Source organism: Phalangium opilio, unplaced genomic scaffold (genome assembly GCF_054372755.1).
Source record: "Phalangium opilio isolate 3A_F unplaced genomic scaffold, DU_Popi_V2 ptg000070l_1, whole genome shotgun sequence".
NCBI classification, from domain to species: domain Eukaryota; kingdom Metazoa; phylum Arthropoda; class Arachnida; order Opiliones; family Phalangiidae; genus Phalangium; species Phalangium opilio.
The window spans coordinates 7,744,209-7,763,396 of record NW_028324182.1 but is presented as its reverse complement, the minus strand read 5'-3'; the positions used below and the strand labels follow the sequence as shown (position 1 = coordinate 7,763,396).

General features: G+C 37.3%; 1 protein-coding gene and 1 long non-coding RNA gene across 2 annotated transcripts in view; one reads left to right on the top strand and one right to left on the bottom strand.

Moving 5' to 3' along the window:
• The window catches only part of LOC149661388 (uncharacterized), a 286,806-nt gene extending 283,048 nt beyond the window's left edge, over positions 1-3,758 (bottom strand). The window contains exon 1 of the long non-coding RNA XR_016368896.1: positions 3,586-3,758. This is a non-coding gene — a long non-coding RNA (uncharacterized LOC149661388). The remainder of the gene's footprint in view (positions 1-3,585) is intronic.
• LOC149661387 (uncharacterized) overlaps positions 1-11,963 on the top strand; it is a 29,464-nt gene extending 17,501 nt beyond the window's left edge. Inside the window, exons 3-4 of the mRNA XM_089842921.1 lie at positions 7,291-7,602; positions 11,448-11,963. Coding sequence (XP_089699047.1) covers positions 7,291-7,602; positions 11,448-11,560 — 425 coding nt within the window. The 3' untranslated portion in view covers positions 11,561-11,963. The remainder of the gene's footprint in view (positions 1-7,290; positions 7,603-11,447) is intronic.
• The last annotated feature ends 7,225 nt before the right edge of the window (positions 11,964-19,188 follow it).

The window sequence follows — 19,188 nt, the reverse complement described above, 5'->3', positions numbered from 1 at the left end:
AATATACATGAAGGATTTTTAGTGTGTACTTAAAACGTTATTTCACGCATACCAGAACTCGGTTTCCTGTTGTAGTTACGTCGATAATATTTATTTCTGATTTCTATGCTTGAAACGAGGTGGCTCCTAGGGGAACTCATTATAGTAAAGTCGGCCTGCAATTTGCGTATATTTTCAACCAACTTCATTTACTAGTAAAGTAAGTATACGGTCGAGCCTAGCTCATGAGCGAAAAGGCGGCGGGCGAATCGATCTCCTTCGACGGGAGGAGATTTTACTTGAAAAACGAGGTTTATTTTGAGGCAAAGCTTTCCTTAAATTGGAAGAGTTTCCTTTCCTCTTCCTCTAAATTCCTCAGCCAACTCGCTATACTACTGATAGACCATTTCAGTCAATCGTTACGGCGATTTCATCCCCGCGTTTCGGCCTTTTCATGGTGAAAACCAGTCAGAAACTTGAAGTAAAACAGGAGTAAAGATTAAGGAAAACGTATATTGGAAACAACTTCCTTACACGATGAGATATATATTCTTTGTAAAGACTGAATTTAATCTTAAGCCTATAACAAAATTTTTTACTTCGGGTTAGAACCTTCTAGTAATACATGCTGAGAAGTAAAAATGGTCCATGGTAGAGTTCCCAACTGGCAATGGAGGCTTATCCGAGAAGAGAAGGCAATTTCACTATAGTGTAGCCGCGTACTGGGAAGTAAAAGGGGTTATATATCGTTTGTCTTTTTTGTACCGGGGTATAGCTCTGGAAATCGGGACTCTCATTCGCTCCCACCCTCGGCTTTAATAAGATCTCTCGTTCCGAGGCAATCTTGGTTTGTATCGGAATCGTTTCGTTCGCGTTAAAACGGAGAACTTAGGACCTGGAGGGTCCGGGAATCAGCTTGAGCTTCGCGTTCGAAGAGAAAAAAAAGACCCTTTATGAAAAAATACGAACTAAAAAGCGATGGAAATCCCATAAAACTAATAGACGATGTCGAGGGAAAAAGATTTCCAAAGGATAAACGAATAATAGGAAGCTTTCGACGTATATATACATACAGGCTATCTCCAAAAATGGCCCAGTATGTTATGGATGGTTAGCTTGCTTCAAGAGAAAGGTGTGGCGATGATAGAATATTTTAAAGAAATTATTTATCCTTAGTAAACTCTTGAAAAAGCCATAGAAAATAGATACGTCCTTAGCTCAATACCGAGACATGGTTAATTCTGATGGAGTTTTACAGACTATTCTAATTAAAAATAGCAAAGCTTAAACAGGCATTTTTTTCTTTCCAGTTCAGAGATAAAACATGGAATCTTTTAGATAAAAATATTGACCAATGAAACGCTGCGATTTTGTAGTCACCATGTGTGGAAAAACGTATAACTTACGGTCAAAATTTGAACTCTAGTGCATTTTATTATTTGTATTTAAAATCATTGTATATCGCGTTTGTCAACTTGCATAGATTTAAGCATGCAAAATGTATTAACCTTTGAACTTAAAATAAATAAAATCACCCATAAAGCGAGGGCTAGGTTCTAAGGATTAAGGGATTAAAGAAGAACTCCTTTGAAATCGAGAAATCCTTTCAAAAAGAGTTCACGGTGGCTCCAATGAACCTGGGATAGGCGTTCCCAAATAATTGAGGACAAAGATGGTCAGAGGGTTAAAAAGAGATAAAATAAATCAGAACGATTTCGAACTACGAAAAGACAGGACGCGGGTAAAGAACCTAGCCCCGAAATAGTGGGAAAAACATCTAAAATTCGTTTTCAATCCTTTGACTAAATAAGGAACCTTAAAAAATACTTAGAAATAATTTCACGTGAGCAGTTTATAATTGTTTCAGTCCGATTATAAACTGAAAAATTAGCTCTCCCAAAAAACAAATTAACCGGAAGATAAGTTCCCAAGCTAAAAGCGCTAAGGAAAATTATCACAACGCAGGAGCCTTCTTCACGGTACTAGAAGCTTTTCTTCACCATGTAACAGCCCATCAAATTTTCCAAAATATAAATGTACAGAAACGAGAGTATTGGCTTTCATTCGAGCTTAAGGAGTAATTTAGCGAAATCACCCTGGTACTAGGATCATTTTCTCTTAAAGAAAAAAAAATAAACGGCGATACAATGGCCCCATGATTGCTCTTCCTAATCCATCTGGGTTCCTGGAATATTTCTTTCCCTACGCGTAGCTCTCTCTCTCTCTCTCTCTCTCTCTCTCTCTCTCTCTCTCTCTCTCTCTCTCTCTCTCTCTCTCTCTCTCTCTATCGAAGTTAGTCGTGTCTTTTTCCTTGAGAGAAAGACATCTTTTTTTTCTTCTCTTAAACGAGAACCAAATCGATGCCCAGAGACGAACCCCTTTCATTCTAATGAGGCGAACTAAGCCTAACTACCGTGCCATGCCATCTGGAATTTCCTAAAAAAAAAAAAGAAAAAAAAAGACTCGACTACTTCGTGCGCTAATTTCCAGTATATTTCTTTTTAGTAATTATAAAAAGGCTAGTTCGCAATGAAACAAAGACCTTTGACCTTCTTTGCTAATACATATAGAGTAAGAATTTACTAATTCACTATAAGATCCAATCATCTAATTGAATGGTATTTTTAACACTATTAAGCAGTCGATACGTCACTCAAAGTCTTTGAGTCAGTTAGTTCAGTTCAAATAAATCATGAAGTTACCAGATTTCTCTAAAAGATTCTAGCAAAACCCTACTAAACATTTCTCCAATATTCACGCACGACCTTTGCTCAAAATTTAAATTCATACCAGTAGGTCTATACTTTTAGATATTATTCGCAAATACCCTTTGGATGTTAAGTTATTTTCATTACAACCAATTCTCGTTTGTTCTATTATTTTTTGTTAAGCAGTAACCTTTTCCAAAGAAGTAGGTCAAACCCCAAGAGAACGTTTTTCAGGGCAGAATGTGTTTTTTTAATATTAAAAAATAAACTTTAAATGTTTTTTATTTTCGTTTCGGTCTTTTTTATTTTCGGGGGTTTCTTAACCAATAAACCAGTGTGGAAGCTAGTTACATGTAAAGCTAGGGCCACTTGAGATTTCTCTTAAGAAGACTTTGTGGAATAAATTTCCATAGCAAATTAAAGTCGCAGCGAGCGTTGCAGAGTAAAGTAAAAAAAAAAAAAAAGAGCCCCAACCAAATACGCGCCCGTTTTCAAAGGAAAATGGGGGGAGAATTTTCCTGAATAAATCTCACGTCAGCAAATTTCAATATACCGCGTAACATAACTCTGGCAAAGTCAAAGTTAGGCTTAAGAATAATCCGCCCTGATAAACATTGAATACCCCAATGGAAGATATTTATACTTTTTATAGGTATATTAATAGATATTATTTTAGGCCTAAATACAAAAATAATTAAAGACAAATCATTCCTCATCGCAATATATAAAACAGAAGAACTCTAATTCCTTTTATCCTTAAAAAATAACTCCCTTCTTAGGCAGAGCTCGGCGCGCCCAGTCTTGTTCAATAATGTACGGGTATAACCCACCACATTGGTAATTCAAAGTTACCGAGGCCTATCGTTGTATTCAGAAATTAATTAAAATTAAGACTTACGTTATAGTTATTTCACTTCGTTGTAGTTGTCGGGGATGATTTTTAAATGGCGAACTTCAGCGTTTTTGAAAGAAAATTACCCAAATAAAATGCCACGTACTCAATGCAGGCGACTCACTAAAATAAAGGACTTATTGAAAATGACTCATCAAATGAGTGTGAGGGGGGAAGGAAATTTGGACTTTGACCCGCGCGCTTGTTCTTTAGTCTCTACTGTAGTCTCTAAATATATATAGGGGAATTGCCGAGAATGGCAAACCATGAATTTCATCCTTGGTTTTTCGGAAACACCAGTAATTTTTCTTAGTGGTTTTATAAAGGTATTAAACTATTTTAATGCCCTGGATGTTTACAACATAAGTAAAAGCGAAATAGATTAATTTGTAGACCAATATGTTTGTTGAAAAGTGGTGAATTTTTGAAACATCACCGCCGTTACTTTATATCGACAGAAAATAGACATAAAATTGCCAGAAAAATAAAGGGTGCATGAGCTACAAACAAAATTGTTTTCCCATTTTTAAAGATTTTTTTGCCCGTTCGCTCCACTAGTTTATTGCTTTATATGGAATCAAAAGCATATTAATAAGACGTTATAAACAATTGCATAATTACAAACACTGATAAGTTAACAATACTGCAAGAGGAAATTGAAATAGAGGGTTGTAGTAAATATGAAACGTTCCTTAATTTCAATTTATCGAGTAACGAATATTGCAATGAATTTAAAACATTCCGTTTCAATTTCCGCTACAAATACTAAGAATTTTTAATGACTTCGTGTTAAATTACTTCTGAGGGAATGGAAAATATTTTTCACTTATAGAGGGGAATTTTTTCCGCGAGAAAGGATTCCATCTATAGATATTTCACTCTTTTTATTATTATATTCTTTTTTCTTTTCTCGGACTTTGATTAAAGAGAAGAACGAAAATAGAGTTTTGACGCGTGGCAAAAATCGACCACCATATATTCGATATTTTTTAGTTCGTTTCTCTTTTATATATATATAAGTTTCGATAGAGGCGGGATGCTATTTTTAGCCTATAGCTGTATGCCTAGCCTAGCCTGGCCTAGCCTAGCCTGGCCTGGCCTCCTAATAAAACAAAGGCTAAAAGATCGAGCCTCTCGAATGAGAGAGTCCCAAACTACAGCCAGGGGTAAATAACGAAAGGAGTTCGAGACGCTAGCTTCCGTAGTGTAGAATACAGTGGGACTTTCAAACGTAGACACAGAAAAGAGAAAACGCCCCGGTCGCGCCGCCTATAATTCAAAATAAGTATGATATTTTCCAACCAATAGCGTGGCAGCAAAGATTCGAAAGGCATGCTGGGATATCGATTTTCTCCTGTCTGCTAGTATTCGTCTGCTAGTGTTCGTCTGCTTACGACTGAGTGACAATTAGGCTTAGAGTAAAGTTTATTCATTAAGGTGCACTTGAATTAGAAACATGGAACTTTAAAGTTGGTAAATTCCTTATTCGATAATGAAATGGAATTAAATGTCGTTTTTGCATCCTTCAATACAGTTTTAGTTGTTTTAATTTCTATAGTCACAGATACAGTCGATGATCCTGATCCCACAGTTCCCACTAAGCCTTGGCTCAATGGGCCGATTCTGTAACCGCGCACTTATGGCAAAACAAGTTTGATCACATTTTGAGGATTTCCCCGGCTTCAAATTGCAAATTGTTGACTTATCTTTCTTCTTTAAATCGCTATTTACTCGCGATTGAATATAATAATTATATTGGGTTGATTTATGAGACGACTTCACAACATCGACACCCGCCATTTTACTTTACCCAGAATACCTTGCGGCGCGAGATTTTAAGGCAAAACTTTTAAGGTAATGGTCTTATTTACAATACAGTTCCAAAGATGGCACTACGTTAGTTACAAATTCTATGACGTTTCAAGGTCCCACTGTATTCTACACTACGGAAGCTAGCGTCTCTAACTCCTTTCGTTATTTACCCCTGCTACAGCCTACAGGCGCTGGGAGTTATGGTTTGGAAAAGTTTTCCTTGGAAAAATACGTTTTATCCCCAACGCGGAAACCAAGAGAGAACCTACTCTGAGGGGTAGAGTATTTGACCTTTGACCCTTTAAATATTAAAGTAAATTTCATTGAGAAACAATGGTGCGCCCTTCGGAAAGACAAGTTATTCCTACTTAATGTTACGTATTTGCTTAAATATAGAAAAATAGAAAAATCACAAGCTTGCAAATACACAAAATTCCACTGACAAAAATGTACCCAATTTTTTGGGGGGAAAATATCTGACCCCTCGCTTGCCTAGCAGCTCGCCAAAGAGAGAAAGAGTGGATAGCTAAAGTAGAGCGGCCTTTGTGACCTCAATTTCACCTTTCACACTCTGTCGCTTCGAATCTTTCGCGGGCCGCGAAGCTTCCAAAGCCAAGAGAGAGAGAGAGAGAAAGGATGAGAGAACGGAGCAGAGCCTTCTACGTATGGAGAAGAAGAGTCAAACTCAAAGCTAGCAAAAGAAAGGCTACACCAAAAGAGAGAAAGCTACGCGGGCCATTAGTTTGGGTCGATACTATACAGAGTGGTTCAGATAAAGAAAAAGCTCAATCGGTTTCTTTAGAAGAAATTTCGAAATGCGCGACGAGTATAACCTAATATGGTAAGTGGGCGAGAAATAAATTTAGATTTTTTGGTATCCATTAATTCTGTTGAGTTTTTGATCTGATCCACGCTGTTGGTTATACAGCTACTACCGAAAAACTCGTATAGACTTTTTTCCAGGCTAGGTAACTGGTGATAGTATTAGGAGTCCACAACATAAGTAAATAGAGGCACATGGGATATATTTGCAAAACATCTATCTATAGAAAAACCAAGGGTATAGCATCTCCAGACCTGAATAAGGTATTCCCGCTAGTTTTTATCCCAGCTCCCGCAGTTATTTAAGTCCAAGAACTCAATAACATTCTTGTCATTTTCGAGAAACTTCTCTGTGAGTCTCCGCTTACTATATCCATATACCTATCCTTCTTCCGACACTTTTGGAAAGTGAAGAAAAATGAAAAGGCATTACACTCAAGCGGATTAAAACGTCGTTAGCGCGTTTCGGCACGTCTTCTTCTTTTTAACCCCTAAAGTTTTACTAAAAGGGAAAACTCTTCCCGAGAATCATGCACTGACAAATTAAAACCCCAAGGACAATTAAGAATGAAGAACAGAGAGATGCAATGGTGAACGAAAAGGTCCAAAATTTTATTTTGTCAACGTTCCTCAGCTCATTTATCTCAGAGACCGCGAATGTGAATCGACCTTTTCTGTTTAAAACGGGCGCGGTTTCGTTCCCAACTACGATAAACCCAAACACTACACCATTTAGTGTCAAGAAAAGTTAGCGTAGATTTAAAATGGGAATAAGGAGTGACTATATGGGACATTTATCGAGGTAGAACCTGGGCAAGGTACTCACACCTCCCACAAGTCGGCCACTGAAATTTCTTACAATTTTTCTTAGGCGTTGAAACGACTTGCAGGCTTAAGCGCAGCCAGCCAATTAAAGCGGAACTTCAAAGAATCGCTACATCTGTAGATCGTCACTTGCAAATGTAGCATCATCAATAAATGCGCCATAGGAACCTACTTTTGCGTACGAATTTTGTCTAACATTTTTCCATTCTTATTTTTCTTTTGCTATATTTTGGGAAATGAACGATGGTGCAGCCACTGCCAAAGAGTTCCTGTTCGACTACACATTGCCGCACGAGGACCTGGTGAATTTCACGTGCGAAGCAAAGGAGGTTTACCCGGAGCCCAGAATGAAGATATTTTACTTTAGCGAAGGCAAGAAACGGCGCGTTTTCGAGGGTGGAACCGGAACAATAGTACATAAACGCAACAATAGTTTTGATATAACGCACTGGACAACTCCGAATAGCCGGGAACTGCCCGACAATCGTGTCACGGATGTTGAGTGCTTTTTGGAAGTTTTCGGATCCCCGTTCCAAACGCAAACGCGGATAACGTACGTTCCAGGTAAAGTTACAACAATATTATCTAAACATTAGTAAATTATATCTAAAATAAGTTAATATCCTTCAAGTCAAGAGTTGTCTTGCAGTTAACTGCTAATGGAGCTTATTCCACGTTAAACAACTCTTGACTTCAATGCACAAGCCAATGCCGGGCAAAATACGGTGAATGAACCATTGATCGCTTAACCTGAGAGTTAACATTAAAAAGTTAACTCAATGATGTTACTGTTGCGGCTCAATAACGAGCCTCAGTAGCTCAGATGGTTAGAGCATTGGGTCGGTGACCCAAGGTCGGTGATTCAAATCCACTCTGGGGTGTTAAGACATTTTCACCTCAGAGTTCCGTGATAAGTTAATATCTTAGAAACATATTTTTGACACAAATTATTAACTTTTGCCTATGTCCTAAACCTCCCTTCATATATTCCAGTACGATAAATTCATATTAAACGGGAACTTACATATAACTGAAAATCGCGTTATTTAAGTACCTCTTTTAAATTACAACGTATTAGCATTAACGATGGATTTAAGCGAAACTTGGAGAGGGCTTTAAAACAAAAAGAAGAAGAAGAGGGAAAGGAGGAAAGCTTAACGGCGTAGAAAAACGGAGTGCATCGATTTTTTAATTGAATATTGATTAGGAAGTCTCTTTCAATTTATATTATAGAGAAATAACAATTAAGGTTGGGTGAAGATTGCGTTATGGCGAGTACAGGCCCAGGGAGCTGGGAGCCACGTTCTTTCCAAGAGTATTTACTTAAAACCGTTCGGGGATTACCTTTTTAAATTTATTAAAGGGGATTATTTTGTCGCGGGGAAAACGCATCTATTAAGAAAAGGTCGTTAATAAACTCGCCGTTACAACGCCAGAAAATGGAACCAACGCGTATGAATATACGACAGCTCAGATATTAAAACCCCCATATTTCGGCTTCCCTAGTTTCATTTCATTGCTTGTTATTAGTGAAACCTAAGTAAAAAGAAGGGAAAATGTTGTACGCGCCCTCTAGAAAAATCAAAATTGGTTTTAAAACAACTATGGGAAAGTATATCGATCCGAAATTATCTTTTAAAAGACTTTTCCTAACTCGGAAGTTATTTCAGCGACTATGGTTGGATAAAAGTGTATAGTCAAGCTTTGCAACCACTGAAGTTATTAAACGAATGAATATAAACCAAGGATTGCAATTAACTTATGTTTTATAACTTCAGAGGAATGGATTTCTAAAGGGTTTATAAAACTTTGCAATCAACAAAATTATATTTTTGGCGCTATTTCGAGGGAAAAAGAGGCGACAGTGTGTTGGTTAGTTACGGAACCTCAGTCTAATATACGTATAAAAGCGGAAGCGGTACGACGCAATATAACGCCTAGGATATTGCAAAGTGACAGTTTTCGATTTTTCACTTAAAGCTTGATTCCCACAAGGCGGAAAACGCAACGGAATTCTGTTGCTTAGGGCTCAACGTAAAATATTTTCCACGATGGAATTTCGGTTCCATTTGACAGACTATCCGTTCCGTTTTTGGGTAGAGTAGGGCGCGACGCCATGAGCTCGACCAATGAGATAAGTACGTTTCATAGGGAAAATTTTTCAATCATATATACGTCACAGTCACGTGACCCCAATTGAGTTTTCGTCGCCGCAAAAATCAGTCATGCGAGAATCGTCTAGTCTAGCGAAAATAAAATGTCTCAAAGAGGGGGGGTTGACATTCCGTCGAGATTTTAGTCCGTGTGGGAACCAAGCTTAAAGGTTTCACTCAATCAATGATTTTTTTCCCCTGAACTCCAAAACACGGTACGGAAAACGTATCTCCCGAGGGTACATTTAAAACTGTGGTTACATAGGTTAAATATTTTCATTTAATTTTAATGAATATATTTATATTCATACGTAAAAATGTTTTTAAAAATTTAAGAAGATTTTCCTGTAAATGCGATATATCATATTATACATACTAATTTTCTTTGAATAACTAATGAGTGACGTCATTCTTTGAAACACCAAATTATAATTAATGCGTACGCAAATAACGGTAGTATAAGAAAGCTCGTTAAAAGTGTAAAGAAAATATATTAAAATATAGTAGCAATCCAGTCTTAAAAGGTGTTAATTTAAACACTGATTTAAGCGGCAAAAATGACCCATTTTAGGATGCGTTCAAATATAAAGATTTCAGTCCATCAAAATAACAACGTTACGCAAATAACAAAATCCATTAAAACTAGTATATGAGAATCCAATCTTTGATAGAGAAGATATAAAACTGCGAAAACGTGGGAAATTGCACCTTTCAAGTTTGCGCTATTATAAATATAGTTCTAAAAATTGTATAAATTTGTTTCATCAAAATATCTAGGTAGCACGCAATCTAGCAACTATGAGTGATGTTTACCCAGAATCTGAAAAGCACTCAGCAAACAATAATTAATTCATAGGTTCGCGAGAAAACACCTAAAATTTCTGAAACTAGCGAATCCATTTTTGAGCCGTCTACCAATAATCCCCTCACGTAAATGGAAACTCTTTCATTTGCCGAAACACCGTTAATATTAATGGTTTAAACATCGGCAATCTCGAGAACTAGTTTATATTTACACGTAAACTCATTATCTAGTCCTCAGCTAATTACGTTGCGCCATCTCAAAATATCCCAAAGATATAATGGTCCTAAACTTATATTTTCCATGAGTTTAATCCCAACACAATTCGTGTCCAATTAAAAACGTCCTCAATTTTTTCATCAAGATATGTTACATAAATATAATACTACCTTTAATTTACTGAGAGTTAGTTCGAGAACGACGCGAGAATTGACTACTCTCGGTTTTGATGTCAATCTTCCTATTTAGTCTGTACTAAGCATTTAACAGCGCCTCACCTGGCTGGAGTCGTTTTGCGAGAGTCTATGACCACGTCACTTCATGACAAGCTCTCATTAAAAACTGACCAACTTATGAAACATATCTTATGAACTTAAGTTGTCATTTATATTTCTCATCAAAAATATCTCTTTACGATCGATCGCCTTATTGGTTTTTAAACATCGAAAAACATCAATTCTAATCAATTAAAAATGACCACCGTGTTTTTATCTGGTACAAGAAGACGATACATTGCAAGAAAGGATTTGTGGGCTAGCAAGCCCCACATATTTACGTTGGCATTTGTTTGACGTTAATTTACTAATGGATATTCGCCCAAGGGGGAAATTTTTCCTCCTCCCGGATAAAAGTTTCGTTTTTGGTCGGCATTTGTCAAGATTTAATTGTAATTTATGAGGCGTTCTTTTTGGAAAAGCCTTGAAGCGCCTTGATATGACCAAGGCTTAAAAATTGCGATTCTCCACCCCCCCTCCCTCCTTTTTCTCGCGCTCCAATGCGCCTTCAAAAATTTCATCCCGTTACCTAGAGCCTTTCATTCCCAGATTTGATATTTCCTCGCCCAGAAACGTAACTGGAATTTTTCTAACGTTAAGGGTTACTTGGCAAAAATGGTACTAAGGGGGGGGGATGAAAGAATTCCAGCTAAGCCTATTTCTATATGTTAACTTTAAATTGATTCAAATGTGTCTGGATGGGGGATTAAATTGGTTTACCTTAAAAGTTCTCTAGTAAAGGAAATAAATTTAAAACAAATTAATGTAACATAAAATTGGCTAGATCTTGTCTAAAAGTAACGTTATATGACTTTAAATAGTTGCTGGTATTATAATTTTCATAGTGACACTTAAAATAATTAACAATGTAACATACCCACATTTCTCCAGAGCCTGATTATTGACGTCTCTTTTTTTTTTTTCATTAAAATTTTTTTTATTTTTTTCCATTGAAATTAGGCGTTCAAGGATTCGTTCGTGACTACAACAAAGCGGGTTCAGTCTTCTCTGCCAGCACGCTGTTATATGCCATCCTTCAGCTTATACTCGTTGCAATTCGACTTATGGTGTAAGAAATATTAAAACGGACGATAACCCAAATAAAAAAACTGAAATGGGAGATAAAAAATAAAGAGATAGAAAAACATTAAATCAGGAATAAATAAAAAAAAGTAAAGATCCGAAGATATCGACCGACCGACCGACCGACCGACTTCTTTGTCCTCGTGTGTAATACGTTTGTTTTGGAAAAAGACTAAACAAAAATATACAGATATATTATATATAAAAAGTTATTAAAAAAAATATGACGAAGAACTTTGGTTTGTAATTAAAAATTATTCCGATGTCGCAACGAGTTGTGTCCAAAGAAAGATAATTAAAATGATAAATAAATAAAAAAAGAGAAAAAACTAAGAATAAAAATGTAAAGATACCTACATTTGTAATAAAGCAGTTTTCTATTTAATAAAAAAAGCCCGGTTAATTCTCTTCTTTTTCTATATTTTTTTTTTAACAAATTTAATTTAACAAATGGGCATGACAATCTTCTGACGTCATAAGGAATATGGTCGTATGAATGAAGATACTATTTTAGTTTATTATAAATTTGAACCGTTACTCGACTCCTATTACTTCACAGTTAAAAAGGATCTAATCCTGTTAAACTAAACTAATCCCACCATCCACATTTTACTCTCAATGCGCAAACAGAAGGCGTTGAAAGCTTTTTCGGATCTTAAATACATACCAGAGAGATAGAAGAAGAAAAAGGTTTTCGGTCTTCCAAAAATGAAAAAGAAAAAACTAAATAGTTTGCCAAACGTGCGCTAAGGAAGGTTTATTCTTTTAAGAAACGCTTGGCGCCAAAGTAAGACGTTAAAAATAAATATTTACAATGGAAATTTTGGATAAGAACAGATTTCTTTTAGAAAAATTCCCTAGCTTTACTTCGGTGTTAAATTTTGGGAGGAAATAACCCATTCTTCTTCCATATTTTATTATTATTATTTTATTTTTTACTTCGGAAGATTCTCTTAGCTTAAATCAATTTTCGTATCTCAACGTGGCTGTCTCGCCAAGTCTGCGACAAACGCGCACTTTAGGAAAGCGGCACTGCTTTAAGAGCTGAAGAAAAAGAAAGACAAACCGAATCTCGTATATGGTAATAAAAAGCCTCGAGAGAGACAAAATTCATGCAGATTCCGATAGATGAAAGATGAAGATCGCATTTTATTCATTATTTTCCCATGATCGAAATTGTCAAGGAGATCTGATTACTTTTCCTATATAGAAAAATTCCCAAAACCGAAAGCTACACCATTTCACGAGAACGTGAATAACCCCCACGTGTTTATTCACTTCCCCTAAAATGAGCATTTACAAGACTATCCACTTCTATGTATGTAGATAAACCGGAATATAATATTACTCATCCAATGCATCCGAGAAAACCGCATTGGCAAAAATGGTTTTGGATCGATAGATTGAACGACCGACCCTCTGCTAAGTTGGTGATTTTCATCGTTTATTTTTTTACGAAGGAGACAATGGTGAGCTAGGCAACGGATATAAAGAGACTGAGGGGATCAGGGAACGTGTTTCTCAGCGGGACATTTCCTAACCATCCAGAAGAAGTTCTTTCCTATTCAGGAAGAATGAAAGCGCAGTGATCATCTCTTTAAGGAATTCAAAAGTACTTATAAATTTATATCGAAGATTTTAACCAACCAATAACTTACGCGGTAAGAATATGGTATATGGGTATGGACATCAGTGAAAAAATATGGTATTACAACGCGGCTTTTATTTGAGAACTGATGGAAAATTCCATGTATGAAGAGAAGCTCGGGATGAGGATGGAAGAGACAAGAGGTTAGTGATGCTGGAACCCCGCCGTTTGGATGCGGGGCGTCTGGCCGACCGGAGAATAAACACGCTTGGTTTCCGCCTGGCAACCAAGAGCCCAGATAGAGAGAAAGTGTGTGTGAGAAAGAGAGAGAGAAGATCCCCCAGTTTCGAATATCATCACTCGGTCGAAGCTTATCAGAGGTTCCCCAAAGCGTCTCTACCCCGAATTCGCAACCCTGCATTCATTTTAATCCGGAGATGCTCTAACCAATCTATCTTATAAGGTTTTTTCTCGCGTCAAAGAGCGAGCTAAGGTTTCGTTCGCATTCCTCAATAAGGTGGTATCAACTATAAAATTATTCTTTTAAAAGTGTAGGTATATCAACAAAAGCGAATTATTCGAAGTAATTTAAGATTTGCACACGTATTCTTCGCCCTGAACATGTGGTGAAATTCTTTTACAGGGGCCTATTGAAAATACACGAGAAAAATTGCCCCTGAAATATCTCTTCACTGATTAGCCTACCCATATTGATACGGATTTCAAAGTATCGACACAAGAATTCGCTCCAAGTAAAAAAAATTCCTATTTCGAATTAATGTCTTTTGATATAAGTCATAAAAGGAAAGTGCCAAGTGGGAATAGGAAAGAGTGGAAGACGAGACAAGACAAGTACAGGTTGAAGAATTGTAGTCGAGTAATGGAGTATCAACCAACAATAGACACCGTGCCATATTTTTGGTAAAAAAGAAATACTACAAAAGTAGGGGGATTCATCTGGGATAGAATTTCTTTATAGGACAAGAGTGGAAAAGAGAGAGCGAGCGACCTTTCTATATATTCTTTACAAATCCGATGATGTATCAGCTCACCTTATTTTTTTTCTGCTCTCTACATAGCTCTACTTTTTCAAAACGATTCTGGTATTTTTGGTTTTCTGGTAGCGATGTCACCAATGTACTACCATCGTTTCTAACATTGTTGTAAAAGTTATTTCTATTTTTTATTACATTAGCGAATAAGAAAAACTCGAGTCAAGCGGGAAAATAATCTATAATGGCCGCCCACCAAAAGGAGTAGATAAAATAGAGTATAACACTATTGAAATCAAATAATCAGTGATCCTTCATATACTGTTCAAACTCTTCCGTTTGCAACTAACCCTATGTTTTACATTGACATATCTATATACATTTGGAAGGGATTTAAATTACCATTGTGTAAATATAGAACCAGTATGTTGTAAGAGAATAAACGTGCTGCGTTACTATAGGTTTAGTGCTTCTTGGTACATGGAAGTCGTACCATTTCCAGGCACAGTTCGAAAAGATTTACGGTTGCGAAAGAGCTTTTTCTTCTTTCTTATTCTACGGTTCGTACGCGTGATACTCTTTATGGGCTACCGTGTAAGTATCGAATAATATTTTTTCTTTGATGCATTTTTATATATTTTTATCGGTAGACTTTTCTCCGGGCTTTTCCAAAGAGTCTGATGTTGAAGAAAGAAAGGAAGAGAAAGATGAAGAAAAAATCGTGGAGAAATAAACTAAGAAGGTTTTCAAACCCATCCCATAGAATTCCACAAGGCAAAGAGAACATTCTATTCAGCTGAAGATGGAGGTTTCGGGTTCGTACATCTCTCTATAGCAACATCCATGATGATTATTTCCAAGAAAGACGGCAAAAGGAACTAGAGAAGTACTTTCTCTATAGGTCTATAACAATATCGATGTTATCACCCTGTTGAACTATATCGCGGTCGTATCTTATTCCATTTAAAAATTGTTTCGCAAGGTGTGAACCCAACTGAATATAAAAAGGAAGAGCAGCACGTGGAACACGATCCCCGTATCGATCGGCTCGAATTTTTAACCCCAGTTTTTTACATCACGGTTTTTCTTCCTGGATATTGGATCGTTCTCTCTATTACCCATAATGGGTGACTTCAAAAATTTGTAGCGAATTTAATTAAGTTTAATGTACTTTCACTTATAATATTACTTAGCTTTATATTTAAGCTTAGTTTAACGGGCGCTACGTTTAATATTAAACTAGGTAGTCCGGGTAGCTCGCGTCAATTGCACTATTGGGTTGAGCGAGATAAAAACTAAAACAAGTAACGTCAGTTTGTCTAGGGGTTTTCATGCATTAGATGTGTAAGCTTAGGTTAAGACAAGGGAACTTAAATTGTGTTGCCAATTAACCAATATATTTAATTACCAGAGTCAATATTTTTTTTAAATGATTTGAACCAACAAATTGATATGACAATAATAAAATAACAGGCACATTAGGCCGTATAAAATAATAGGCACATTAGGCCGTATAAAATAATAGGCACATTAGGCCGTATAAAATACTAGGCACATTAGGCCGTGTAAAATAATTGGCACATTAGGCCGTTGAAAATAATAGGCACATTAGGCCTTTGAAAATAATAGGCGCATTAGGCCTTTGAAAATAATAGGCGCATTAGGCCTTTGAAAATAATAGGCGCATTAGGCCTTTTAAAATAATTTAGGCGCATAAGGCCTTTTAAAATAATTTAGGCGCATAAGGCCTTTTAAAATAATTTAGGCGCATAAGGCCTTTAAAAATTAAACAGGCTCATAAGGCCTTTAAAAATTAAACAGGCTCATAAGGCCTTTAAGGTTTGAAAGCGCGTTCATTTCGAGCGGCGTTAGCAAGTTCCGATAGTTAAAGTTTTCACATTACCGTGAGTCGGTCTTGAAGAGAGCGGGGTGCCAGAGTTCAGGAACTCTTGAAGGTTAGCGGTTTTTCTCCAACTTCAGTGGTGGCTCCAAGTCTGATCAGTCGGTCAGGAATCAAAAAAGTATCTCTCTTAGGTCCTTGTCCTTTGGTTTTATACCTGACCTCTTGTAGGTACCAAAGGTAGGCCCAATAGAATTCAATGGGGCATGGTTCTAGTATGACCACGAGGGTCATGCTCGATGGTCACGTGACCCAAAGCCATCCATGATTGGCTGTATTAAAGTTTCCCATGCACCCCGTTGGATCCGCACATCCTACATGGTAAAATCACCACCGCGCATCTTTGGGCTTAATTAGATTTTAATGCCCACGATTTCCATCGCGCACAAGCTTTGAACTTTTATGGCCGAGTCGCCATCGCGCACACCTGGGTTTAATTAGCGGGTTGCTTCTACTTTTGAAAAGTGAAGCAAAGGTTCAATAAGAAAGGTTTTCTTAAAAGATACCTACTATGGTTATACATAGTTCACGGTCAAGGTTCAATAAAAGTGTCACAATTATACATTAAGAGATTTAAGACTCTGGTATTGGTATTGGTATATAACTAAAATTAGCATTGGCTTGACAACACAGTTACCCTTATTGCAATCCCTCGTGCCCTTAAGTGCCCCTCTAAGATACGAGTTCAGTCTCATAAAAAGAACACTCGTCGCCGCCTAATGGGCTTAGACGCGACCCCTGGCCAGCAGGTCGCCGCACCTTTACCCATCAAGGTTATCTTTTACGAAATCTTAAAAAGAGTTAAAGAATGACGCTTTCCCGCGCCCTAGAACTCGTAGAGTTACTATTTCCCTTACCCTATCGTAAATCAAAATAAACAATAATAGGACACTTTTGGCCACGAGAATATGCGCTATTTTATATTTTCAGATAGTTTCAAACAACTTATATTTGATTAAGAATATAAATATATATTCGTTACATTCTCCCCCGACTATTGTCGAAGTCCACTGAGACCCTTTTCAATCGCCGCGTTAATTGAAACGAAATTAAAACAGTCGAGTAACATAAAGCTATTCACAAAATATACTATTATACATCTACAAAATATACATTAACTATATACAACTATACATCTAACAAACATACACTACCTATATACAAAAAAAATACTAGTATCATTAATTTACAAGTGCACTTCGAAGTTTAATATAAGGCCTATGAAGAATGGTGAAAAATAATTCAACCAAACAAACAACAAAAAAAACAAGAGTAAACAGCATTAGTGTATTACTCTTCCTGTAACGGGATCCCGTGGACGCAATGTGCGCCCACCACACGTTACAAGTGGTACCAAATTAACATCGCCTTTGCCTAAGTTCTCGTGAAAGTAATCACTATCCTTAAGTTTGTTTTCCGTTCTTTCATGATAAGGCTTAAGCTGGGAGACGTGATAAGTCCCATATAGCACCTTTTTACCATCCATAGTTGCAAGCTTGTAACTATGGGAGCTAAGCTTCTGAAAAACACGGAAAGGACCCTCATATCGGTCAGCTAACTTAGCGGCGAAATCTTCAGCCGCCTTGGAGATAAAATGCGATTTTTTTAACACTAGATCGCCCTCCGCCAACTCCATATGCCTATGATGCTTATCATAATAGGACTTTTGCTTCAGTTGAGCCTTGTTAATACTGGTTCGAGCTATCTCAATGGCTTTTTGTACCTTGGGTATAACTCTGAGACCATAACATTTTTGAATATCTTCATTAAGATAATCATTAGGATCTTTATTCAAAATCACATTGGCGGCGGTCTTAATTTCCCGCCCAAACATCAACATGGAGGGGCTAAATCCAGTTGACTCCTGTACTGCACTCCTGATCGCCATAGCGAACTGTTGCAGCCCCAAATCCCACTCCTTCTGATTGTCCCCCACAAATGAGGACAACATAGTACCGATTGTACGATTGGTTCGTTCAGTAGGATTACTTTGTGGTGAATACACCGAAGTAAACCTCTGCTTAATCCCCAAAGTTTTTAGGACATTGCTCATAAGTTTGCCCGTGAATTGCTTACCATTGTCCGAAACAACGGTTGATGGCAAACCAAACCTGGCAAACACATCGTCGACAAGGTGTTTAATAATTGGCCTCGTAGTGGCCTGACGAAGGGGAAATATCTCTACCCACTTAGTGAGGGAGTCGGTAATTACTAAAATATATTTGAATCCCCGTTTACTTCGTACAAAAGGTCCTTTAATATCAATAGATATTACCTCAAACGGCTCAGCTATATCGCTCGGCTTCATTAGACCGGCGGGTAGCTGAGGAGACACCTTGTTTTTTTGACAGATGATGCAACTTTTGCAGTACTTTATTACATCAAGGGTGAGACCATCCCAATAAAATTGGCTTCTTACCCTGTTTAAGGTCTTTTTAGTTCCAAAATGCCCTGAGGACGGGAGGTCATGGCAAATATGTAAGACATGGGGCTTAAGGGAGGGGGGTACCAAGATTCGGAAACTATCCCACCCATTACTAAGCATTTTTCCAAAATCTTTATATAAAATATTTTCTCTCATTTCACAATGAGGAGATGCTTTTTCAACATAGACAAGTAAGTCTTTATCAGTGGGTAAAATACCCTTTTCTACGAATAACCTAAGGGGTCCTATTTTAGGATCTGCAACTTGACTTTCTATTATTAAATTTTTATCAAAGATTATTTGCTGCGTGACACCCGAAATACTAGATATCTTGCCTTCCTGTAAGGGTTCCCCTACTTCCCCATTCTGACCTTCGTTTTCGTAGATACGCGAGAGGGCATCCGCTACGGCATTGTCCTTCCCCGGTACATGAATTACATTGAAGTCGAACGCCTGAAGTCTGGTATTCCACCGAGAGAATTTCCCAGTTGGGTCTGGTGCTCGGTGAAGCCAGCGTATAGCGCTATGGTCAGTATAGACCTCAAACTTAGTCCCTTCTATATATGGTCGAAATTTTTCAACCGCGAAGACTACTCCTAAAACTTCACGTTCGGTCGTAGAGTAACGACGTTCGGCTGTGCTTAATGATTTGCTTGCATATTGAATAACATGCTTTTTGCCATTAATTACTTGGGACAAAACAGCTCCTAAAC